The sequence below is a fragment of the Pongo pygmaeus genome, chromosome 17, assembly GCF_028885625.2.
Source record: "Pongo pygmaeus isolate AG05252 chromosome 17, NHGRI_mPonPyg2-v2.0_pri, whole genome shotgun sequence".
Classification (NCBI taxonomy): Eukaryota; Metazoa; Chordata; class Mammalia; order Primates; family Hominidae; genus Pongo; species Pongo pygmaeus.
Window position 1 is genome coordinate 29738999 of NC_072390.2, and position 27595 is coordinate 29766593.

Here is a 27595-nt window from a genome sequence, read left to right on the forward strand (position 1 = left end):
TTAATGGGCACTTAGGTTGATTTCATATTTTGGCTGCTGCAAATAGTGCTGCAGTAAACACTGGAGTGCAGATGGCTTTTCTATATATTGATTTCCTTTCTTTTGGACATATATCCAGTAATGGAATTGCTGGATCATATGACAGTTCTATTTTTAGTTTTTGAGGAACCTCCAAACTGTTTTTCACAGTGGCTGTACTAATTTACATTTCCACTAGCAGTTTATGAGGACTCTCCTTTCCCCACATCCTTGCCAGCATCTATTACTGCCTGTCTTTTTGATATATGCCATTTTAACTGGTGTGAGATGATATCGTAATTGTGGTCTTGATTTGCATTTCTCTGATAATTAGTGATATTGAGCATTTTTTCATATACCTGTTGGCCATTTGTATGTCTTCTTTTGAGAAATATCTGTTCAGATCTTTTGTCAATTTTTAAATCTCATTTCTCTTGCTATTGAGTTGTTCGAGTTCCTTAGATATTGTGGTTAATAATCCCTTGTCAGGTAGATAGACACTTTGCAAATTTTTTCTACTATCCTGTAGGCTCTTTGTTAATTTTTTCCTTTTTGGTACAATAGTTTTTTGGCTGGATGTAATCCCATTTGTCTATTTTTGTTTTGATTGCCTATGCTTTTGAAGTCTTATACACAAAAAAAACTTTGCTCAGACCAACCTCCTGGAGCATTTCCCCAGTGTTTTCTTCTAGTGGTTTCATAGTTACAGGTCTTACATTTTTAATTCTTTAATCCATTTTGATTTGATTTCTGTGGATGGTGAGAAATAGAGGTCTAATTTCATTGGTCTCATATAGTTATCCAGTTTTCCCTACACCCTTTACTGAAAAGACTGTTCCCTATTGAATGTTCTTGGCACCTTTGTCAAAGATGAGTTGGCTGTATGTGAGGATTTATATCTGGATTCTCTATTCTGTTCCATTGGTTTATGTATCTGTTTTTATGCCGGTACCATGCTGTTTTGATTATTATAGCTTTGTAGTAAATTTTGAAGTCAGGTAGTATGATACCTCCAGCTTTGTTCTTTTTAGTCAGGATGACTTTGGCTGTTCGGAGTCTTTTGTAGTTCCATGTAAATTTGAGGACATTTTTTCTAATTCTGTGAAGAGTGTCATAGGTATTTTGTTAGGAATTCCATTGAATTTGTAAATTACTTTGGGTAGTATTGCCATTTTAACAGTATCAGTTATCACAGTTTTTTGGTGGAGTCTTTAGGGTTTTCTAGGTATAAGATTATGTGTTCTGTGAACAAGGCTAAGTTGACTTCTTCCTTTTCGGTTTGAATGCCCTTTATTTCTTTCTTTAGCCCAGTTGCGCCAGCCAGGACTTCCAGTATTATGTTGTATAATACTGAAAGTGGGCATCCTTTACTTGTTCTAGTCCTTAGAGGAAAGGGCTTCAGTTTTTTGCAATTCAATACAATGCTAATTTGGGTTTTTCATATATGGCATGTATTATTTTGGGGTATGTTCTTCTATACTGGTTATGATGAGGATTTTTAATCATAAAGACATGTTGAATTTTATCAAATGCTTTTTTGACATCTATTGAAATAATCATATGGTTTTTGTTCTTGATTCTGTTAATGTGATGTATCATGTTTATTGATTTGGGTATGTTAAACCATCTGCATCCCTAGGATGAATCACATTTAATCATGGTGAATGATCTTTTCAGTCCCCTTTTTAATGTATTGTTGAATTCGGTTTGCTAGTATTTCACTGAGGATTTTTGCATCAATGTTCATCAGTGATATTGGCCTGTAGTTTTTGTTTTTGTTGTATCTTTGTCTGCTTTTGGTATCAGAGTAATATTGGCCTTGTAGCATGAGTTTGGAGGTATTCCTTCCTCTTCAATTTTTTTTTGAAGAGTTTGAGTAGGATCAGTATTAGTTTTCTTTACATGTTTGATAGAATTCAAATGAAGACTTCAGGTCCTGGGCTTTTTTTGATAGAAGACTTTTTATTATAGCTTTGATCTCATTACTCATGACTATTTTGTTGAGGTTTTCTGTTTCTTCATAGTTCATTCTTGGTGAGTTGTATGTGTCTAGAAATTTATCCGTTTCTTCTGGGTTTTCCAGTCTGTTGCCATATAGTTGTTCATAATAGTTGCTAATGAGTCTTCATATTTCTTAGGTCCCAGTTGCTATGTCTCCTTTTTTATGTCTGATTTTATTTATTTGGATTTTCTCTCTTTTTCTTAGTCTAGCTAAAGGTTTGTCTATTTTGTTTATCTGTTCAAAAAACCAACTCATTGTTTTGTTGATCTTCTGTTTTTTTTTTTTTTTTTGGTCTCAATTTCATTTATTTCTGCTCTGATCATCATCATTTCTTTTTTTCCTAATTTGGGGTTTGGTTCATTCCTGCTTTTCTAGTTCCTTGAGGTGCATCATTGAGTTATTTATTTGAAGGCTTTTTACTTTTTTGATATAGACATTTATTGCTCTTCACTTCCCTGTTAGTACTGCTTTTGTTATATCCCACAAATTTTTTATCTTGTATTTACATTTTCACTTGTGTTTCAATAATTTTTTTTTTAACTTCTTAGGTTCTTCACTGACTCGTTAGTCATTCAGGGCATGTTCTTTAATTTCCATGTGTTTGTGTATTTTCTGAGGTTCCTCTTACTGATTTCTAGTTTTATTCCATTGTAGGCAGGAAAGATACTTGATATGATTTTTTTTTTGTTTTTTTTTTTTAGTTTGTTTGGACTTGTTTTATAGCCTAAGACATGGTCTGTTCTGGACAATGTTCCATGTGCTGATGAAAAGAATGTATTCTGCAGCAGTTGGGTGAGATGTTGTGTAAATGTTGGTTAGGCTTGTTAGATCTAGTGTGTAGTTTAACTCCACTGTTTCTTTGTTGATTTTCTGTCTGGATGTTCTGTCCATTACTGAGAGTGGAGTGTTGAAGTCCCCTACCATTATTGTACTGCAGTCTGTTTCTCCCTTTAGATTTACGAATGCTTTATATACTTGGGAACTCTGATGTTAGGTGCATAGATATTTATAATTGTTGTATCTTCTTGCTGAATTGTCCCCTTTATCATTATGTAGTGACCTGCTTTTTCTCATTTTAGTCTTAGATTTGTTAGTCTCTCTTATATAAGTATAGCTACATCTGCTCTTTTTTTGGCTTCTAGTTGTATAGAATGTTTTTTTTTCCACCTTTTTACTTTCAGTCTGTGTGGGTGAACTGAATTTCTTGAAGCTAACATATAGTTGGTTCTTGTTTTTATATCCATTTACCTACTTTAGGCCTTTTAATTGGAGAATTGAGACCATTTACATTCAGTGTTATTGATAAGGACTTACTACTGCTGTTTTGCTGCCTGTTTCTGGTTGAAACTCCTCTTGTTCTTTTTTACATGGTTTTCCTTTGTGGCTAAGTGATTTTCTCTGGTAGTGTGTTTTAACATGTTGCTTTTTATCTTTAGTGGATCTATTATAGGTTTTTGTGTTGTGGTTACTATGAGGCTTACCAGAAACATCTTATAGATATAGCAAGTTATTTTAAACAAATGACAACTTATCTTAGATCACAAATTTAAAAACAGAAACAAAGGCTAAAAAAATCTACACATACACACATGCATGCACACACACACACACACCAATTCTATACTTTAACTCCATCCCCATTACATTTTAACTTAGTTGTCTCAATTTGCATATTTTAATATTACCTATCCCTTCACTGGTTGCTGTAGGTATTATTGTTTTTGATAGGTTGTCTTTTGGGCTTCATACTAGAGTTATGATTGTGGTGGTAGTAGTAGTAGTACATTGTACACTGCAAGTACAGTAAGTACAGTAATAGAGTATTCTGGGTTTATCCATGTACTTGATTTTACCACTGAGTTTGATACATTGAAAGGTTTATTTTTATTTTTTGCACATTAGTGGTTTTTTATTTCAGATTGAAGAACTCTCTTTAGCATTTCTTTTAAGATGGATCTGGTGGTGGTGAATTCTCTCTGCTTTTGTTCTTTCGGGAAAGATTTGATCTCTCCTTTGTATTTGAATGATAATTTTGTTGGATGCAATATTCTTAGATGACAGTTTTTTTTCTTTGAGCACTTTAAAAATGTCATTCCACTCTTTCCTGGCCTGTGTGGGTTTTCTGTTGAGAATTCTGTTACCAGGCAATTTGGAGCTCCTTTACATGTTATTTGTTTCTTTTTCTCTTGCTGCTTTTAGGGTTCTGTCTTTGTTCTTGAGCTTTGAGAGTTTATTGCTTTGTGGTATTCTTATTTAGGTTGAATCTGTGTGATGTTCTCAGACTTCCCTGTACTTGAATATTTATATCTTTCGTGAGTTTTGGAAAGTTTCCTGTGATTATTTCTTTGAATATGCTTTCCACCCTTTGCTCTTGCTGTGCCGCCTCCTGAATACCAATAATTCTTAGGTTTGGTCTTTTGAGGTAATTTTCTGTACCTTGTATACACTCTGTTCCTTTTTCTTTTTTCTCTGTGTCTTTTCAAATAGCTGGTCTTTGAACTCACTCAATCTTTCCTCTGCTTTGTTCATTCTGCTAAGAGCCTCTGATGAGTTCTTCAGTTTATCAAATGTATTTCTCAGTTCTGAGATTTCTGTTTGATTTCTTAAAAGTATTTCAATCTCTTCATCAAATTTATCTGATAAATTTCTGAATTGCTTTTCATTTTTATCTTGAGCTCATGAGTTTCCTTAAAATTGGTATTTTGAATTCTTAGCTCACAAATCGCCATCTTGTAGGGTTGGATTTTCCCTTGTCCTTTTGGGGAGGTCCTGTTTGCTATTGTTTCTTGTGGGTGGGTGTCTGTGTCTTTGTATAGAAGGATTAGTTTTTAATTGCAGTTTTCTCTGTCTGGCTTGTTTTATTTTTTATTGGATATGTTTGCTTAGAAATTTTTTACCGCTAGGCCTCTGCCACCTCTTTGGCCCTAGGTGGCCTTTAAGCCCAGATCACCTTGGCTCTCGTAAGCGATGGGAGTGCTGCTTGTCCTGAATGAGAGAGCTCCCAAAGGGATTATCCTGGCAATATGGGATGGCTGACTAGGAGTTTGTGCCCAAGGGATCTGTGGAATGTGCCTTCTCCAGCGTGGTGCTGCTGAACAGCCACTCTGATTCGATGTCTCCTTTGGCCAAGTTACAGAGCAGAGTGTCCAGGACTGGGGCTGGTGGTCCCATCTCCCGGCTTTTTCTCCGCCTGTCCTCGGGGATATTTCTCCCTTCAGGCAGTCACATCACTTCCTTCCCATGGGTTAAAGCAAGGACAGGTCTCCTGCAGGGAATCCCAGGAAGGTGGGAAAGCTGGTTGGCCACCTCAGTCTCACTTTTCCAGTATCATTTTTCTACGAGTTGGGGGAAGATTTTCTGCACTTTTATTGCCGGGCAGAATCAAGGGGAGGGGCATCATGACTATGGAAGTCCAATTCTTAACACTATCTGCATGGAGTTTTTCTACTTCTCTGTGGCCTCAGGATCTGTCTCGTCCTCATATTTGAGTTCCAGGTTGTTGCTGGTGAAAATCTTGTGCTGTATATTTGTTTTAGGTTTTCTGTGGAGGGATGGGAGGAGGGAAACCAGCTTGCTTCTGTGCCATCATTTTAAAATGAATGTCGCAAGTTCTGCTTTAAACAATATTAATAAATAACAATTATTTTCACTCTATAAATAGCTGCTCTGTCTCATCTCAGATGCTTTGTGATGGAGAGCGGGGAGATCCCATCCCAGCTTAGTAGACAAACCTAAGGAACTGTTGTAGCCATCATGGTTTTCTTTTACCTTTTCTTTTTGTGGAGGAATGATGATGATAGTGTTTGGCTTTCTTTTTGTTTATTTTGTTTTTTTTTAATCTTGAAACATTTAAAATTACTAAAGTAAATGTTTGCTTTTTGTTCATTCTTTCCTTTTTACTCTGAAATGAAATAACATGAAAATGGGAGATAATTATAGAAAAGTATGAATATCTATACCTAGACATGATTAAATATACTTTCTTTATCTTCTGCAGTCAGATACAAAACAAGAGAAATGACACTAAGAGGGAGAGATGACTGGCTGCAAAAGGCAGAGACCTTGGAGTCCTGTCTCTTCTAGTCATTGTTTTACCACCTTCAGAGAACTCACGCAAGTCCCCAAGCCTCACTTCATCTACCAAATGAAGAGTTCAGAATAGATAATTTCTGAGATTCTTCCACAAAATTATTTGATTCAGGCTAGGAAGCTAACTGTTGGAGGTAAAATGAAGCTGATTTTGGTACATAGTAATGATTAGAACATGGGTTTGGCTGGATTTGAATTCCATTCAAATCCATTGAATTTATGCCTCAAGAAAGTTTCGTAGGCTCCCCATGTCTCTCTCTCCTTATATGCAAATGAGGGTAATAATACCCACACCATAGAGCTGTGAGGATTAAAAGAGATTGAGGATTACCTAAATTCCTATATTTAAAATTAGAACGCATCATATGACTATGATTGGCATTTCATTTGAGGTACTTAGTCTGCTATTTTTGAGTTCTTAAGTTTTTTTAAAAAATGTATATACGGGCCTCAGTGATTGGTTCATGTTTCCAGTGCTCCCAGAAACAATGCCTATCCTTTGAATGTTGATGCCTTAAGATGCCTCTGGAATTGACATTTAAAGTAACCCAGAAGCTTATTCTCATACAGATATTTTTATTTTAGTAAAGGAAAAGTGAAATTGTATCTTCCCTGTTATATAGAAAATGTTGATTTCAGGTAAAATTTAAATAAAAATGTATTAATAGCTTCTAATGACCTTTGCCTGTGAAAAGACAAAAATAAAACTTAAATGTACATAATTTGTGTAAGTTATAAAGCACTTAATGTTATTGTTGTTGATATACAGTACCAAAGTAACCAAACTTCTCTGTCAATTACCTCAAGGCCAAAATTAATGACAATTTTATGATTTTCTTGCACTTACTGTTTTAATGCTTTGCTATAGAAAGACAGTGATTAAAAAAGTAGGACTGAGTTGCCAGAGCAGGTTTTCTTTAGTTTATTTACTTTTTTTTTTTTTTCTTTTTTAGCTAAAACTTGCCTTCTCAACTGTTTTGGCCTAGAATTGGTTATTCAGTTTTTTGTTGCTTTCTTTTCATAAGCTCAGGAGATTGGTCCCTTTCAATTCTTAAGAAGTTCTCAAGACTTTGCCTTAAAGTCCTGGGCAAGATAGAATTGGAGGAGAGTACTGTATTAGCAATCTTTTGGATGGAAAACAAGATAGAAAATGAAGATAAAGCAGAAATCTGTACCTAAAACCCAAAATAAATATACCCAAATACCTTTGTAATTATATTAGTGTTATAAAAATGTAGAGGCTAATAGAAAAATTAAGATGATAAACCATCAATATTGTTTTTACTTTTCAAGCCCATGAAAAGTAAGGGCTGATAGTATGTTCACAGGAGAGGAAATTCCATGCTTATTTCAAAGCCCTAAACAGAATTCTGGTGCATATCTTCCTTTGGACTGTCAGCACATATTTGCAGACTAGTGGCAGTGGTGGTGCAGCCCAAGGATTGAATTTGCAGTACTACCATTGGTGGCCATTTAATAGGTAGAAGATGGATGTACAGAGAGAATAGTTGGAGATCTGTACGCACATTTCCAAAGAGATTGGTATACGGGAGAATGTTAACTGTTACTTAAGATGTCCTCTGCAGTTTTATATCTAGCCTGGACTAGTCTGTTATGGTTTGGAAGCAGATTAAAGCTATTGGACGGATTTGATATGTTCTTACATTGGTTCATTACAGTGAAGGGAAGCAGACATAGGGGATTACTTTGTGATGAATTTCAGTTCTGCTGACTTCATTGAATTGATTGAGAGCTAAATTAAACATTTTAACAGTTGTAAAAGTACTGAAAAGATTACTACTTGAAGCTCTCCAGGCCTTAGAGTTTATCAGATATCTTGTATACGTAGGGATGAGGCAGCTGTATAACAAGTTGTAGAGTATAGAAGGATCTGGTGAATTAAGAAAATAGAACACATAAGATGAAATCTAAACAGTATATTTTAGAGGCCTATACTATCCAATCCTTTTTAAAAAGTCAGGAGTCAATTATTCATTGTTTGCTTATTGAAATCTTGATAGCATTTGCTAACTCAGTGGTTCTAAAGTAAATCCTGGAGTTGAAATAAGGCCTTTTTGATACATTTAAATGGCAAACAGTATTTAGGCAAATATTATAAATATCTGTATATTTATATCTGTTCCTAATATCCTAATTCAGTACCTCTCCTCGATGAAATAGAAAGCAGTTTTGTGCTATTGCATGAGCAATGCAATATGTATTTCCCATCTTGCAATGAAAACTGTTGATTGTTTGCTCTTCACAGGTCACTGACAAGGAACAGGAGTTTGCTGCCAGGGCTGCAAAACAGCTTGAATATCAGCAATTAGAAGACGATAAACTTTCTCAGAAATCATCTAGCAGTAAACTCTCTCGGTCTCCATTAAAGATTGTCAAGAAGCCTAAAAGCATGCAGTGCAAAGTGATACTTCTAGATGGATCAGAATATACCTGTGATGTAGAGGTAAGTGTGTGTCTTAAGACTTTTCTATCCTAGATATTGAGAGCTGGGGAATGTTGGTATAAAATATACAAGATGCCTCTTTATTTTTCTAGGACTCTGGAAAATTACTCAAACCCAGTCTCTAAATATAAAATTATTTCCCTAGTCTCTAACAGGGGATCAGATTAAAAATATGTATAATGTCCCAAAATGTTACAGTCAAAAGTAAACTGTGATCTTATATTTTTTAAAAGATAAAATCTCCAACAATATGGTAGAAACAAAAAAAAATTTGAAAGCTTTAAAAATAGACTTTAATATCCTGACTGTGAGCTATTATTTACATGAATTTTATCCTTTTTTGCATAATTTATGGCCACGTCACTTCTTACTTGGTAGAAAACTTACAAATTCTGTACATAGGGGTGGTGGGATAATTTGAAAATGTCCATGACCTTTTCTTGCTTGGAGAATGAGTAATTTTTAAAAGGCGCATTGTGGTGGGCATTGCAGTTTCAGTGTAAAAGGGTATACCCTTTGTTTTTCTTTGTAAAGAAAACAGATTCCCCTCAGAGAAAGGGCAGTTAAATGCCTTTTGTCAGAGATGTTTGTCAAGACCAAATTAGCAGTTGAGAACACAACCTGTCTGGAACTACAGAGACAGCTGATTGTTGAGTTCTCTGAGTATCAGGGAGGATTCACGCAGGGCATGAATTCAGGCTCTACGAGCAGGTCTGTGTGTGCACCAAGATGGAATGGCTTGCACTTTTAGCAAGGTTTCAGATGTGACGTCTTCATTCAAAGAGCTCATTCTTCCTGCCTCCAGCTCCTGCCCTTGTCATAAAGAGGGCAGGGCATCACACACATCTCCAAGCCAGCCCCTCTCCCGCTTCATTCCACTGTGCTTTCAGAGTCCACCCTTTCCTCAGGCTTGTGCTGAGACTCTGTTCCAGGCAGCACAGGCAGTGCACATGTGTGTGTCCTCACATATTTCTCTTCCTCGTCCCTCATGACAGCTAATACCAAGCCCACCTATTTCCCATGTGCCCATTTACTCTGCTTCCTCTGTCTCCCAACCCCCATATCATTCCTGTTATGTTTTGTATAATGCGCTCATGCAGCCAGTGTTTTTCTTGGAACAGAAGATTCAAATCCATTTCACGCTGAATTCATTTAGGATGGGGATGAGAGGTAGGTTACTAAATTGTTACAGATTGCAGGAACGTAGAAAAAAGTCTATATGGTTTTTGAAAATAAAGTCTTACATCAAAAATTATATAGTCTGTTGTATACCAATTTATAGAAAATTTAGTCATCCAGTATCCTTATAAACATTGATGAGCCGCTGCAGGAATCCCCAAGGACCGTGCACAAAACTATTTCTTGCCTTTTTCTGGCTTTGATTTTGTTTAATTTCTTAGACCAGCGTGTCCAATTACTCATCTAGATCTGAATTCTGGAAATAGGCAGCTCCAGTAATATATTTCTAGCTGGGTTTCACTATGAAACTTATGGAACTTTTGTAACCTTGAGAAATACTGTATTTTTTCAGTGTAGATGCATTTTCTGGAAAAATTGATCCAAGTCAAGAGAAACTTTTCCTCTTAACTTTGAGGAGAGTCTTTCTATTGATTGCATTTATATAATGGAATAAATAGGGTAAACTGGCAGTCTTCGAGTCCTAGCTATCAGAGTCTTCCAAGAGTCTAGAAGAAAGTTTATAGTGTTTCACATAGAGAGGATAATGCCTTAGGGCTGAGCGAGGTACAAGTATTGTTGAACATTTTGTTAAATTTAATTTATGTCTGTGCTTCAGATTCATTATAGATAACCACTGTGGTTACAAATTTTTTATTTTATACTTACCTTTCTTTTAATGTCACTGTGAACATTTTGAGTGGCACAGCAAACTTGGCCAGTTATTTTCCTCTATAATAAATTATTTTTATACATTTGACAGATTCTTAAGAGTAACTTTTTTCTGGGATATAAAAGCTTTTGCTGGTAGAATTTTTTCAGTGTCACCACAGACATTGATATCAGAAAATACGTGTTCACGGCTGACATCTTTGTGAAGAAGATGGAGAAATTTGGGCATGGTAAAGTTCAGTGGATTAATTTGTAACCGATTGGTTGAATGAGAAAAATGTATTGTAAGTGAAGCAGAGTGATTCTCAAGGAGGCAATGAGGTGCTAGTTGAAAAAAAAAAAAAGCACATGTTACAATGGCTCTTGTGTTTTGATATAAACAATGGAAAGTAAAGTTTGGCTGGTGAGCTACACACGGGGCATACTAGGTAAAGAGAAGCAGAAGCATAGGCCTGGGAAGGTGTGCTTCACTGTTGCCTCTCCTTGAAACTGAATCTGTATCAAAGACTTGACGAAGGCACAGAAACACAGCTGAACAATTATTTTTTAAGCAATATAGAGCTTTAAAGCCTATATTGCTTATTTAAAGAGGTTGATGCCCCAAGTGTCAGACTCCAGTTTTAATATGAAATGGACAGTGTGGGACGCTGAAGCAAAGCAGGAAAGCTAACATTTAGCAGGAGTGGAGGTAAAACTTTACTGTGATAAAAGGGATCAAATACAAAATGGAAATGTGTTTGCGAGAGGGGCAGTCAGCCTTGGTAACAGTTTGAGTAAAACTCATCTTCAGCTTTAAGTTCATTACAAACTCATCGTGAACCAGCAGTGTGTTGCAGTTGTCAAAACCATTTTGTAATCACAGGCTGTTTCCGTGGAAGCGTAGTGTTAGGTTTGCAGAAGGCAGCGAGCCATCCTGTTCCCTGCGTTGCACAGATCCTGCCTTCAGGGCTGTGTTTCAATCACATGAGATAAATGCTCTGAAGCTACCGGACTGGGGAGGGCTAATGGTAACCCATGTGGTTTCAAGGAACTTCCTTAAAGTTTCTGAACCTAGGTTTCCCCAACAGAAAGATGAGGGTGAAAATATTTGCCTCGAAAGGCATTGTTGAGAAGATTAAAGCAAATAATTTATTTGAACACTTCTGGGATGTGGCATATTCTTAACAAATGGTCCCTGTTTAATAATGATAATATGACTTTGACTTGAACATATTCAGCGAGAATTATAGGATGGTGAATGATCTGCAAGCTTTCATATGAGGAATGGTTAGAGAAATAGGATGTGTTAAATATGGAAAAAATAAGATTGGTGGAGGATAGGAAAGCTATTCTCAGTTAATTGGAAAGGTGGAGACTGAAGGGTTGTCATAACTTTTGTGTATAAAAAGAAAAACTAAGGTAGAAGTTATAGGAAGTCAGAATGTAAGTTAAAAGGAAAATAATGTCTTTAATGATCGCTGTCAACCTTGTGATGACATACGCACTGCCATGGGAGGGTTCCTATAGAAACTGTAGGTGCATATGGAAGCCACTGGTTCCTCAGATGCTGCCTCAGACCATATCACATCCAATGCCCCTTCCTACTACCACTCATGGACAGAAGAAACATACAGACACAAAGAAACCACACTGAAAGAGGCAGAATTGTTTCCCTAATCCCTCTCTCCAATACGTGTAGTTATAGATGAATTAAGAATGAAGGCGATGATAACAGATGAAACTTTTTTGTTTTTTGCATTTAATAAGGCATCAAAAAGAGCATTTTATTTTCATAAAATTGTGATGTTTTTCTCCATGGCATATTGAATGCCTTCATCACATCAACTTAAAATCATTAAGGCTCAACTCTGCCATGACGGTAACATGAGAATTTATAGTCACCTGTAAAAGACCCCCTGGCAACACACACACACACACACACACACACACACACACACGTGCACACACAAGGCTACAGTGGGAGAGACCCATCGACCCAGAAAGCAAGATAGAAGTAGTTATCTGAGAGCAATGACTAAACACTGCCTGTTTGATCCCCAACATCTCCCCACCCATGTTTCTATGCTAGCCTTTTCAGATGGTGCTTTCTCTAACTTCCTTCTAGCAGTTGGCTTAGATCATTGTAGCATTCAGTGCTTTTCCATTTGAGAGACTTTTTTTTTTTTTTTTTTTTTTTTTTTTGAGACAGAATCTCACTCTGTTGCCCAGGCTGGAGTGCAAGTGGCACGATCTCGGCTCACTGCAAGCTCCGCCTCCCGTGTTCACGCCATTCTCCTGCCTCAGTCTCCCGAGTAGCTGGGACTACAGGCGCCCACCACCACGCCCGGCTAATTTTTTGTATTTTTAGTAGAGACAGGGTTTCACCATGTTAGCCAAGATGGTCTCGATCTCCTGACCTCGTGATCCACCCGCCTCGGCCTCCCAAAGTGCTGGGATTACAGGTGTGAGCCACCGTGCCCAGCTGAGAGACTTTCCTCACTAATTTTTTTTTCAAACTCAGTCTTGATTATTTAAAATATAAGAAAAGATCTTATTATAGCCAGCTTGATATATATGTTTGAGAAATATTTACACTCTGCCAGATTTTAATGTATGCCAACAAAATCACTATGTGATTCTCCTCTTGTTGTACTGTTAGAGAATGCAAACAGTGTTCTTCAGCCAGTTTGTTATTGTTGTTGATGTTTATTTCTCAAACTACATTTTAAAAGAGAAAATAAATAAAAATATCTCAGTTCCATGCAATGGAGGTAACAGTCCTCTCACTCATCCCATTTATTTTCACTTTGTTGCTTCCATGTTTGGCAGACTGATTGGAGTCTCGCTGATTAGTGTACAGTGTATTCCTAGTGACTATCCAATTAGGACTTTACTTTCTCTATTTGGGCACCATTCTAATCTAGTCTGATTTTGTTTTAGGAAAATAAGTCAAGCTTGATCTCAAATTTTGGTCCATATTTCATAAGATAGGTTTGCTGCTGCATCTATCAAATGTTTAAGCCATTGTGTAGTGCAGTTTGGTTTGTTTCCCTGAGAAGCCCTGTTGGTGGAGTTGTCCAGAACATTACTGTAAGAGTGGTAGGTGTTACTCAAAGGTCCCTGCCATGTTTCTCTCCTCATGTGAAAGTCAGTTTATTTATCCCCTAAATATTGCCAATTCAATAATGAGGGCAATTTACTGCTTATAGGACCCAGGTACATCCATGCTGGGCTAGTATTCCAGGGAAACATGCCAGTGAATGGGCCACACTGGAGAGAGAGTTGCCTCCAGATTGGGGCAAATCAATGAAAGCAATTTAAATGCAGCCATAACACATGAAAATCTGGCCCCTAGATTACTTAGAGCTTGTCTAGTGGCCTGTGGTGGAATGGGCTCAGTAACTGAGGACAATTTAGATCCCTCCAGGATAGGCCTGGGATCTGAAGTACAGAAACGGTCATCTTGACTCCAGCAAACATTGTTTGAGACCATCCAGAGATGCTTATAAGGGACCAGAGAGGATAAGGAAATTTATGGAACTATGTTTCTAAGATGCTTTTATTACCTTATAACTATTGATCAGTAAGGGACTGTTAAAAACTTGCCTAATACTCTGTCTTGTCTGTGATTCAATTAATTGTGTACATCTTACCCTGTTTTATGCTGTACTTATTGGGATTCAACATCTTAGCCTTCCAACTTCTGTAGGTTACGTGATTAAATTTTTTCCAACCCCTTTAGAAGTGCTTGACCAGACAGCAAATAGAATTGCCATAATGTAGAAAGTTAGAGTACCTTTTGCTTTTCTTGAATTACAAGAAATATTAATTGTAAACCATAAAAATAAGGACTGTTTTAAACCAATACAAGTATTGTTCATTCACCAAACACATAAATCACAGAGCTTTTGATTCCACGTAACTCTGTAAGTTTCCAGTTTAACCTGTAACATTGCCACCCTCCTCCATGGATCTCTGCTCAACTGAAGAACTTACATCAAACCATCCATCGTGTGCTGTAACCAAATGGCCCCATCCAACAGCAGCAGTAATTTCCTGCTTGAAGAATGATGCCTCTAGGACTCTGGAGGATGGAAGGACTTTAATTAACCTTGTTTCCTAGTGTGATAGCTCTTTGGTGCAACCATAGGAACAGTTACATACAGGGACTGTTAACATGCAATGTCTCATTTACACAGTTACCATTAAATCTTACGGTATTGACATTTGTCTCAATCAGGTTTGATTAAAACAGACTGTTTACTAAAACTGTTAAATCCATTTTCCTGGTTTTCATTTTTAAAAAGTAATAAACTTTAATAGTCCATCATGAGTGTAGACAAGGCCTAATAAATATTCTAAACAATATAAATATTAAAAATGTGAGCGTATATATCAAGAAATATAAACAGTAAGAGTCCTGCTATTTCACCATAAGTGTAGGCTGTGTTTTGGAAGCTGAGTGACTTTGGAACTTGAGTGCCTACGTGCGTTCGATGGTCGATGCTCTATGTGAGATAAAATCCACTAAGGCATTCTTTTTGCTAACTCTCAGTTACTCCCAGTTGTCACATTGTGTGAAGGCCTAACAGGATTCACTTCGCAAATGTTAGTATTCTGACATCGTGATGCTGAAGCCCTAGGTTTGCCTTTTCATGCAAACCTAACTCCTTTAAGTCTTCAGGCTTCCAGTGTGTTTTATGGCCACTTTGTGTTGCTGATGTCATGAAATGGGCTTTCCTTCCCTGTGCCCAGGTAGAGGGACTCACAGGTAAACGCTTTGCTGCATCGTCTTGCCTGTTTCAGAGGATAGTATCTTATCTCTGGATTTTGTACAACACTATGGTTAATTTTTCACATAGTAGATATACATGACTTACTGGTTTAATGCAGAAAGCAGTCTTCCAAGTGTGAAAATATTCCAAGTTTCCTAGTTTTCACCATCCTGTGACTAAGATTTCACATGATACTTCATATTTTTATCTCTAGTTGACTTGCTTGAAGTTCACCTCTGTCAGAATCTTCCCTAGCATGATTCCCGAGAGTTTTCTCATGTGCTGTGGAAGAAGTCCTTTAAATTTCCTTACTCTATGTGTGGCTTTAGTGCCACAGAGCCCTGTGAGATGGTGACTTGGCCACTCAGAATTGCCACTGACACCTTTCCCTGGGCTCAGATGGCAGTGCTGCCCTTTCAACTGCTTCTTCAGAAATAAAGCAAGCTTTCCCTAATTCCCCATAGCATACTTGAGTACAGCCTTTAAGGACAGACAGTATAACAGAAAGCACACCGGCTACATCATGTGGCCTTCGTAGGAGTCGTAGAGCTCCTGATCAATGTCTTCCTGCCGGATGCCCACTCTGCTCCTGCATGACAGGTACCAGCTCACACCTACTGTAGGATGCTACCCTTTCTACTCCTCAGAGTCCAGGCCCCCAGTCAGCTCTAACCTCAGGGAGAAAAGGAAGCTTCCCACTTTAGTCCAAGGCATTCCTTATTTACTTCCTCAGGAAAAGAGTCTTTCCAGCATGGTAGACTTCAGCCAACTCCTTGGGTGGCTACAGTGGCCTCCCATCTGCACAGGTTTATCTGGTGCCCCATGACCCCAGTACAGGACTGTCTGCTACCAATACACTTTACCAGACTTCTTTCTAGAAGTAGACCTATACTTATAATTTCCAAAAATCCCTTAAGGTAGAGTCTCTATCAGGTACACCTTTAGCTTATCTGAGCCTACTTCCTCACCAGTTAAACGAGGTAGTAGACAAGGTTATTTTCATTGTCCCTTCCAGACATAAGTCTGTTTGACTGTATGGCAGAGACAGTCTCACATCTAAGCTTAAGCCTTTGCCTCATTTGGTCTTCATTAAAATCTTTGCATTTTCTAGAATGCATTGATCAATTTGTGCATTATAAGCACTGAAATATTTTTTTTAACAGGAGTGAATCATTTGAGTTTTAGTTATTATTTGTCTTAATGCATGTCGGTTTTTCTTCTTTACAATTTTAATCCATAAAACATGTTACCACATTGTGTACAAAAGATACCAAAGAGCTGTACTCATTTTTCAGGGACTTTAATATAAAGTTTTGCTTGGGCGTTTGTTACATTCCAGGCACTGAAGACTAAATTAGCCAAAGGCTTGAGCTTATGTGTGAGATTGTCTTCACCATAAAGTCAAACAATTTTATATCTGGAAGGAACATTGGAAATGACCTTTTCTCCTGCTTTGTTTCACTGGTGAGGAAATAGGCACAGGGAAGCTAACAGTGTGTCTGAGGACACACAGAGAAAGGCTAGAACCCAGATCTCCTGCTCTCTGTTTCAGAGGTCTCTGCACTACAGAATTAAAACATGCAAAGTCAGCCAGACACGGTGGCTCACGTCTGTAATCCCAGCACTTTGGGAGGCCAAGGCAAGTGGATCACGAGGTCAGGAGTTCAAGACCAGCCTGGCCAACATGGTGAAACCCTGTCTCTATTAAAAATACAAAAATTAGCTGCACATGGTAGCACGTTCATGTAATCCCAGCTACTCGGGAGGCTGAGGCAGGAGACTTGCTTGAACCGGGACCCAGGAGGCAGAGGTTGCAGTGAGCCAAGATTGCGCCACTGCACTCCAGCCTGGGTTACAGAGCAAGACTCCGTCTCAAAAAAAAAAAAAAAAAAAAAATTAAATTCATTCTACAACAGCAGAAGGAACGAACCAAAGTATAGTATTTGTCTCCAGCATGGACTTGTGATTTAGTAGTGTCACAGGATCTTTCGGGTGTTCCTTTTCCAGCCGTAAGCCTCTAGGGCGGGTGGCGCCTATGCTTGATTTTTGCTCGGGCCCATTGGGCTCATTCCGCCCACTCGACCTGCAGGCTGCTGTTGGCTCATGCTACTGGCCCAGATCCCACACCTGTCAAGGGCAAGCCAGGTGCAGAGTGATGAGCGGTGCATGAGCAAGCAAGTGCGGGGTCCAGCCACTATGCACAGCCAGGCGCGCTGGCTGCTGTGGCGGGGCAGACAGCTCCAGGCACTGGCACAGGCACCAGCTCTGGGCAAGCCTGCGGCTGGATCGGATGCATCGGAAACAACTTCTGCTGTGGGTATCCACATCTGGACAAGGGGAATGCAGTGACACCCGGAAGCTTGGAGATGCCAGAAACCACAGACCCCCCAAAGAGGATGTCACAGCCCTGGCTCAGGGAGGCTCTAGGTCTGGGGTCCCAGAAGGGGTGCAGCCCTTCTCTCCTTCTTGTCACCCCCAGCGTGGCGAGGAATAGGGATGGGATATTTCAGCCCTGTGTGCGTTACAGCTTTTTCAGTTATGCTTTTCAGCAGTTCCTGAGTTCTTGTTCCATGTGCAGGAAGAATGAGGTACGTGGGCAACTGGATGGGGAGCAGGACAAAGAGGTGCTTTATTGAGTGACAGTACAGCTCTCAGGAGACCTGAAGTGGGTAGCTCTTTTTCCTCTTTTTGTTTTTTGTTTGTTTGTTTGTTTGTTTGTTTTTTTGAGACAGAGTCTCTCTGTCACCCAGGCTGGAGTGCAATGGCATGATCTCAGCTCACTGAAATCTCCACCTCCCAGGTTCAAGCGATTCTCCTGCCTCAGCTTCCCAAGTAGTTGGGATTACAGGCACATGCCACCATGCCTGGCTAATTGTTTTTGTATTTTTAGTAGAGACGGGGTTTTGCCATGTTGTTCAGGCTGATCTCGAACTCCTGATCTCAGATGATCTGCCCGCCTCTGCGGGTAGCTCTTTTTCACAGGCAGGTTATCCCAATGGGTGCAGCTGTCAGCGGAGAGCAGTCCTGGAGTGGGTAGCTCCTGTCTGCAGTCAGGTCATCCTGTCGAGTGTGCAGCCCTCAGAGGAGAGGAGACTGCCATGGGCAGCTCCTGTCCCCCAGCAGTTCATCCCAAAGTCTGTGAGTCTGGCTGAGTCCAGTTTTTATGGGCTTCAGAAGGGAGCAAGTACGTGCTGATTGGCCCACCGGCAGCCATGGGCAGGCCTGGAAAAAGCACCATAAGTTATCACTCGGGGGGCTGTGGACTCCACCTGGAACTGACAGCCTGGTCCACATGTTTCAGACCATGCCTGGCTTGAGGGCGGGACTTCACCAGGGACCCACCCCTTTCTGCCAGGAGCCTGCCGGCCTCCTGCCACCATCTACATGTCAACCAGGGTGCCCAGGCTGTTTGTGCTGAGGGGCACCTGCAGGCCTGTGCCAAGCTGCCTTCAGTGTCCCCCTCGGCCTCCTTCCCATGCTTGTCGGCACACAAAGTCTGGAGAGGGCCGAGGCAGCGGGGGACTTGAGTGTCAGCACCACTCAAGTGCATGTACACCTGCCTGGGTCATGACAGCCCAGGCTCAGCCACAATTTTGCTCCGAAATTGGAGTGGGTGCCCGGAGCAAGGAGAAGCCAGGCAGTGGGAGCAGGCACTTCTGAGCCTGCAGGGGCAGGGGGGGTTCCTGTACCCCTGAGAGTGCAGGGATGCCCGAATCCGCAGCTGCAGCTGGGCAGGAAGGTGAGGCTCCCACCTGTTCCTGGCTCCTGCCCGCTCCGTGGAGCATGCAGCCTTGGCCACGCCTCCCCTGCTACAGCTGGTGTCATGGCAGTGGCCACTCCAGTCAGACCACCACTGCCATCAATAGGAAGAAAAAGGAAATAGAAGGAGAAAGATCTACTTTACAAATAGTTTATGAAGCTGAAAAAACTAAGTTTCTGATTACCTCCTGTATTTGTAATTCTGTACGCTTTTGACTTCAAAATTGATAAATTTTTCTAATTTTTTAACTTACATATGTAGTTTTTGGGTAGATAGATGGAAGAGAGGCTACTAAAGTCTTTACCTACTATTCACTTTCTCCTATTTTCTTCACTTGCCGTCTTCTTGTGGCTGGAAGTCTGAAATCTCGAAGTGTATCTTCAGTGGACGCTGTAGTGGGTATCCCCTTTTAATAAACAGGGCAGCTTGGCTCTAGGCCTGCAGTGGATTAATCAGGAGAAAAGGGGCTCAGATCCTGTTGAAGAGAAACAGGTTTAGTCAGTGGGCAGAATATCATCCCCTTAAGTTTTCTTAAACCTAATTTCTAAAAATGACTGCTAAAGCTCTGGTTTATACTCTCATGATTATACTGTCCCATGACATAAGCTACTATGTAAAGAATAAAGCTTAGAAGCAATGCATTTTGAGTGAGAAGAGGAAAATAGCTGGAAAGATGTAACATAGGAAGTCTTCAGAGTGGTGTATGGAACAAGTTTCAAGGCTCGACATAGCTCTTTGCCTTCATATAGAATGATTATAAGCAAGTTCTATAGTTATCACATCATCTAGCTTAAAGTGGAAAAGTGAGTCAAACCTGGGGACCCTAACCTTCCCTTCTGGAGAGAAACAAGTTGTACCATCTAGTGATTCTTTTTCAATTTCCCTGATCAATTGCCAGTTTGTTTCATAATTACAGCATTTCCCCCATGAAAGGCAGGTTATAATTTTCAGGATTATAGCTTATCTCCCCTTAGTTAGCATTTCAATTCATGCGTTCCTTTTTGTGGAAGTACTGCTGGCCCTTCAGGAAGTTTAGGAAGCAGGCTGCTGTCATCAGCCACAAGATTAGAAATCTTTTCGTAGGTGGATAATATCCTAGGAAAGTTTCTACATGGTGGATAGTCACTTGAGTTTTTGATAATCTCTTTTTTGGTTAACTTCCATTTCAAAGGAGGATGTCTTTTAACTTTGTCACCATATTCTGAGGCTTATCAACAGCATCTATGAGCACTTTTTGACTACAGAGTTGAGGTCTGGTGAAAACACAAGTTCTTAGAGTTGAAGGAGAACACAAAGTCTAGTTCAACCCTGTAAAATGTGTATGTGATGTGTGTGGCGTGTTTGCATGATTTCCAACAAAATGTGGAAGTAGGTTCAGGGAAGAATGAAGTATAGTATGCTGTTGAAGGCCCTGTCATAGAGACATGATGAAATATTTACTAAGAACCAGCATTCATACAACTACTGACATGCACGCTGGCTGATGCAGTCTGAACAGGAAGCATACACTGACAATAATTAGTTTCAGGATTTGGCTAACACAAATGCCCTACAGTCCAGTGTCTTATTGGCATGTGGAGAGAGGTAACACTTTTTTGGCTTTTATCACAAAAGGAATATGGTGCTATTCGTTTGAAAAACGTTTTTAAGTTAAAAGGAGATATTAAAACGCATGTGAAATACCTTTTGTGGTTTTACTATTTTTATGATATTGTTAATTTTTTGTAGCAGAGGAGTAACGGAAAATCTGGCATTGTTGTATTTCAGTCCAATGTTGTTTGCTGTTTGGAAATGGCAATTAAATTTCAGTGGGAAATGGAAAAAATGATAATGAAATATAGAGAGGAAAATGCTCTGCCAAAAGGTTACATACTGAAATTTAATAGTTTTTTTCCTACTTTTTTTTTGTTGGTGGTAATACATATGGATCGCTCACCCCCAGACTGTTAAAAATGTGTGCTTGAAACTCAGAATGTAGATACCCTAACAGTTGAATATCTGAATATCTACAGGAATTTCATGAATTAAATGAGACTGGAGAATTGTTAATATGGTAGAAAAATTCTCCCATTCCACTCCATAAAGAATTGATTTTTGAACTTAAGAATATTAAATTTTGGGAGGCAGCACGTCAACTATTCATCCCCAGAAGTCCTCAGTTGTCTTATCTGTGAAGTGGAGCTCACAGGGTTGTTGTGAGTGATAGAGAGAGTGAATATTATGTCTGCAGGTGCCAGGGACCTTTTTTGGGTCTGCAGTGGCTGGCAAATTTGAAAGGTTCTCTAAAGTTATGGAATTTCCACCCCATGAAACATATATTCCCTTCTAAGCCTTTGTCTTTAGGAATATAAATATAAAACACCATACAGATTGGCGGTTTTTTAACATGAAAATAGGATCAGAACCTTCATACTATTTAGAGATTTACTTTTATCACCTAATAATGTATAAGATACCGAAAAATATTTCTTAAATCTGAGAATGTAAATTTCTATGTAAATATGACTCTCAGTTTCTCATTTTTGTTTGTTTATTTGTTGTTTAACCTGGAAAGAATAGTATTTGTGTTTTCCCGTCAGCTACTCATTAATTTGGCGATTCTGGAAGTGCTGAACAATTTTATTAAATAAGAATAGGAAGCAACAATTGTGCTTAAGATTTTTTTAAAAACTCACCTACCTAGAAACTGGTAGAATTGAGAAGGTGAGTCGGAAAATGTAGGAAACTTGCTTTTTCTCACACTGTCCTGTTTGAACCTGCTGAGATTAGACAGAAGATGTAGCTAAGGTTCTGTTGCTGTTGTGTCAGAAATCAGTAGGTGTTTAACAAGCCTGAATATATTCTGAAAGTAATTACACACACGCCACTTGTGACTTTCAGTGCTTGTCTTTTATCCTGAATGGACTCACATTTTACAGGGAGCAAGTAGGTATAGTGTTCCTTGGCTTCAGTAATGAACTCACTCAAATAATGTGGGAAAGTCTATTAAAGAAAGGATCTGAGGAAGTCAACCCTCTTTTTCTTCATCTCTAGTCCCTCCGGAAGTTGGCAGAGGACATTCTTTCTAGTTCTGCTATGTCTTCTGATTTCTTACTTAGTAACTCTGAGTGGTGCATTTGAAGAGACTTCATATTGAATTTGATTTCAAGTACCTTTAAAATTACAAGTTATTCTATATTTGCCCTTCCATAGCAAGTATAGGATAGGGTTCTTTTTTGCCTCCTATCATATTTGGAGTTCTAAGTTAGTCTGGGTTTTTAAAAAATGGCTAGGAACTCAATAGTAGCAGCCGGGAGGAAGGAAAGAGATGGAAAGCGACCCAGCTCACTCATTTTCATGTTGGGACACATCCTCTACTGTCATAGAGAACTTTCTCTTTTGCCCTGAAGAAATTGGGAGTAGCTGTTTGAGGCATGTTTCCTGGATTCTTCTTTCTTTTTTAGGGGCCAGATTTTGAAACAGGGCTGATGTGTAGAAAGCCTGACCACAGATCTTTGGCTGGCTGTAAACACCTTCTTAGGAGTAAAGATTCCTCAGTGGTGGTTCAGATTGTGCAAAATGGGTAAGCAGGTCTCCAGTCACCTTGTGGCAGGTAGATATTAATTATTAGAAAATGTTAGCTGACTATCCCTGTAGAGGTATTTAAGGCAACATAAAATCAAGTAGCATTCACATATTTTAATTTAGTTTAATTGTTTAAATTTCCAGAATAATTGTAACTATGTGCGTGATATTTATGTAGCATTGCTTAGCACTTTCATTGTTGGGGCAGATGAAGAGATGTGACAGCAAGCGTTGAGTATGTTTGAAACACCATGGGCAGGAAATGAGCTGGAGTGGAAAGCCCTGGGACCCATCAGGAAGGATCGGTTTAGTGTGCACACAAGGTTGGATATTGTTCTGTTGGTGTATTGGTTTTCTCTTGTGGCAAGACAACATCACATAAAGATAGTGACCTAAAACAGCACCCGAAACACATAGTGGCCTACAACCGCACATGTTTATCATCTCATGTTTTGCATAGGCCAGGAGTCCAGTGTGTGTCAGTTGGTCCTGTGTTCAGGGTCTCAGAAAGCAGAAATCATGTTGTTCACTGACTGCATCCTCATGGAGACACTGGGCTAGGAACAGAACAGCTTCATACTCCTTAGGGTTGTCGGCATAATTCATTTCCCTGTGGTTGTACAACCGAAGTCCTCACTGTCTTGCTGGCTGTTGTCCAGGAACCGCTTTCAGCTACAGAGTCCACTCTCGAATCCTTCCCATGAGGCTCCTGTAGCACAGCAACATAGAACCTCCCTCACCATGATTTGTCTTCTCAGGAATCTCTGACCTCACCATCGGCAACCAGCTAGAGAAAACTCTTTACTTTGAAAGGGCTCACATGATTAGGTCAAACCCACACGGATAATGTCCTGGTCTTAAGGTCAACTGTGCCCTCCAACATCATCTAATCACAGGAGCAGGATCTACTTTATTCACAGTTTCAGGGATGGTGCAGGCATATGCACCAGGGAGGAAGGAAAGCTTGAGCCATCTTAGAATTCTGCCTGTCACAATAGGGGATGAGTGCTTCTGAGGAGCTTTATGTAGGGGAGTTATTTGGCTCATTCATGTTTTTAAAACGTTCTTCTATTGGTTAAATAGCAATCGGAGGCTAAGGGAGTAGAACAGGGACACTAGTCAGCTCTATTGTAAAGAACCAGGCAGGAGATGCTGAGAACCAGAACTGAGGCGAGGTGAGGCAATTGGCAATGGGGTAGAAAGAAGAGAGTAGATTTTAAGGAACTATCCTGAAAAGGGGCAGGTCTGATCAATTGGATATATGAGGGGGATATGGGTAGTGGTAAGAGCCAGTAACTGATAATGACTTCGAGATTTGTGGACTAAGTGATTGCATAGAGAGTTGTACTACCAATAGATGTAGAATACAAGAGAAAAAGTTTATGGGGGAAGACAGTGAATTTAACTTAGACCTATTGAATTTAAAGTGCCTGGAATATGAAAGTAGCAATCTACTATTGCAACTGGATATACTGTTTGGCATTTGCAAGAGAGGTCAAGTTGGTAGACTTTGTGGGAGCCGTTATCTTTTATACGAATTCAAACCTGGCGGTGAATAAGGTTGTCCAGGTAGTGAGTGAATGAGTAAGAAGAAAAGAGCCTTAATAACAGAGCTCTGGGGGATACTAACCTTTGAAGCAGGGAGTGGGGACAGCTTTGACAAATCCCCCACCCTCGGGTTCTTCCCCACACCGAACCTGTTTTCCCTTTTTTCCCTGTTCCAGCTTATGAACTGGGAGTACCTGATCCCTTGGGGAAATTACAGTAGTGATTGTGACCATGTGAGGATCCATCAAACAGTTCAAAAAGAGAGAGTGCATAGAAAAGCATTCTGATATAATTTTCTAAGTGCCATGCAAGGACTAGAAAACAGGAAGTGGAAGGTTGCATAAGGTACCATCGTGGAGAAATAATTGAGTGTTGTCATGCTCTTTGATTGATTCTTGTGCCTTCTTTTAGTTCATTGCCAGTTCTCCTTTTATTTCTTTAATTTGGCTTTTTGCTGTCTTTCATACATTAGAATTTCAGCTATACAAAGTGGTAAGAACCATAACATTACATTTTTATGAGGACCGACTGATGCCTGATTCTCCTTTGAACAACTTAAGATGAATATTAGAAGTAGCTTTACATCAGCATACTGCATAATTGTGATTTTTAAGGTACCATTATTAAAAAGTGTGAAGAGTGGTGTGATTCAGAAAGTTCTCTTAAATGTTTATCTGAAATTAGAAAAAAATAAACCCTTTAAGTGTAGCCTCCAGCATATTTCTAGTTTGGGGCTGTAATAATACCCTGCTCTTACCTTCTGGCCCTGGCAGGAGGCATCTGTTGCTGAACTGTTGGTCTCACTCTCTCTCTGCACAGCAGAGAGGCAAAGGATTCTTTTTTTCTCTTCCATTTTGTGGCTTGTTATTGACCAGCCAATGCACCTTAAGCTTTTTATTTATTTGTTCTGTAAGGGGTCACAGACTTCCAGTTGTGGGAGTTTTTTGTTGGAACAAATAGCATTTCCATCAATAAAGTTAGCTTCCTAGAACTTGCTGTCATGATTTCCCTTGTAAGATCACTGTTGTGGATATTTTCTTTCTGGATAAATAGAATTTAGGATCTTCCTGTTGCTTCTCTTGCAAGACTGACCTATTTTGTTAGCATTGCCTAGTGACTGTTTCCTATAATCTAGGTCAAGGATAAGTCTACCATAGGCAAATCAAAATGACCAGATTAGATATTAATTCATGAAATGCTTTGATTGTTGCAGGTTTCTTCTTGTCAATAAACAAGATATCTTTGTTGTATAAGAATGTATCTGTTCAGCGTGACAGACAGCTGTGTTTAACTTGTATGTACATTTGGAGTCCTTTTCTAATAAGCACATGAGAAAATTCTAAGTCATATTTGCACTTAGGAATGCACCTCATTTTCCCTGCTGGTGTTTATAGACATAAGTGATGGTTTGCAGATGCACAGGCAGCATAAGGAATTGGTTCTTGTTATGGTGTTTGGAAAACTGGAAGGAATACAGAGACTTGTTATTTTTTATGGAATGCCATGGTGACAGCAAATAAAGTCACTAAAGAGGCACCACGTTCCTTAGGGAAATGCCATTAGACTGAGCTTGTAAAACACATGAATGGTTTTAAATGATTACCCCAAACAAAATGCTCCCGTTAATGTCTCCAGTTATTCCTTTAGAAAAAATACTGCCCAGACGTCACGACTTACAGAACTTTCTTTAATAGTATGATTGCAAGTTCCTCATGATAGGGAGGAACAAAATAAAACACCACCACCAAAACTGGAAATGTAATATTTCAAAAGTGAATTTTACTTTAACTTGGGGTTTCTATTATTTAAACCCCACCATGTTCTAGCAAGGACTTAGGCTGTTTTACATAAATGCACCCAATATAACAAAGAGAAAATAAATATGTAGAAAGCGGACCAAGAGAAAATGAGAGTAAGAAGCCAAGCATGAGGTTAATCCACAAAATGCATGTTCTGAGATCTCTAACAGGCACAGAGGAGGAAGCCTCAACCCGGTGTCCATGCCACAAAAACAACTTGGTAGGTGAAAGAAGTGAGTTTATTCCAGAGCCAGTTTAAGATAAACTCTCTACTGCAGCTCTCTGATAGCTTATTCAAGGAGTGGACTGTGAACAGGCGTCAGAAACATCTCAGTGATTGTTCTTCCTCTCAAGCAAACCTTTAATAAGCATTAAGTAATGATTCATCAGTTTGAGATTATGCTCCTCATTATGTATGTGAGATGCAACTTGTTATGATGTTTAGTACACATAACACATCCACACACACACATACGAATATACACATATCTATGTGTATATATATCACATTTTTTAGACATAAGAGTTTTGGTATGGTTAAAACTGGAGAATATGGCATGGACATGGGGCCAAAATGGACTTCCTTGTTCCTTCCCTAACAAGTTTAGATGGTGGGACTATCACAGAAGATGGGTTGGGCCTGCAGTGTGCTGTTTCCCAGACATCTCCCTGAAGGATCATTACTGAGAGAACCCAAGTGAGAGGCCACTCAGTGTAGCAGCCATGAACCCACTGATCCAGTCAGCAGAGAAAAGCAGCCAGTGATTATCCTCAGCAAACTAATGTAGGAACAGAAAACCAAATGCTGCACAATCTCATTTATAAGTAGGAGCTAAACATTGGGTATACATGGACACAAAAATAGGGACAATAGACACTGGAAACTCCAAAATGAGGGAGAGAGGAGCAGGGAAAGGACTGAAAATGACCTATTGGGTACTATGCTCACTACCTGGGCAACAAGATCAACTGTACCCCAAACCTCAGCATCATGCAATATCCCAATATAACACATCTGCACAGGTGCCCCAACTCTAAAATAAAAGTTTAAAAATAAAAAAGAAATTGAAAAGTCATCTTCTAGAGATAATTTTGTATAGTCCGCAGTCTTTCTTCCTTATGATTCTATGATAATAGGTAGTTTATTTTAGAAAAAAAGGATACATTTTGATTGCATTCATTTGATATGTGTGTCATGTGTAATCAAATGCATATGTATGTCTGTTACACACTGATATTATTAGCAGAAGAGAAATCAGAATATCCCAGGAATACATAATTTCTGAATTTATTTCCGTAAGAGGATTGCAGCTTAAAACATTCTCATTCAATAGATACAGATTAAGAACTTCCTTTATACAACCAGAAATTTTAATTTTAATTAATGAAAGATTTAGAAATACATTTATTTTCTCTTTTTATCCTCAAAAAGATCTAAAACAGCTACCAAGGTTATAGTTAAGTTATGGATGTGCCCAACACTAAGTTAGGAAACTTAAACAAAAAGCAAAAGTCAAAAATTAATATTCATAATAAATCTGATAAGGCCTTCAAAAAAAAAAGAGATCAGTGGACATTAGGCTCTCAATACACAAATTAATTGGCTTCCTAGTAGAAGCCAATGAATGGGATCCAGATGGTTACAATATCTAGGCAATATTTCAGAGCTATATATTTGTTGTCTTCTTTTCGAAATGGGGTCTTACTTTGTTGCCCAGGCTGTACTCCAATTCCTGGGACCAGGCAATC

At 39.1% G+C, this 27595-nt stretch overlaps 1 protein-coding gene across 40 annotated transcripts in view; it reads left to right on the plus strand.

The window, feature by feature from the left end:
* The window catches only part of EPB41L3 (erythrocyte membrane protein band 4.1 like 3), a 237001-nt gene that overhangs the window by 142859 nt on the left and 66547 nt on the right, over window positions 1-27595 (plus strand). For all 40 annotated transcript variants that reach the window (XM_054460556.2, XM_063653422.1, XM_063653415.1 and 37 more), the window contains exon 3: window positions 8376-8573. In XM_054460556.2, the coding sequence (XP_054316531.1) occupies window positions 8520-8573 (54 nt within the window). In that variant the 5' untranslated portion in view covers window positions 8376-8519. The remainder of the gene's footprint in view (window positions 1-8375; window positions 8574-27595) is intronic.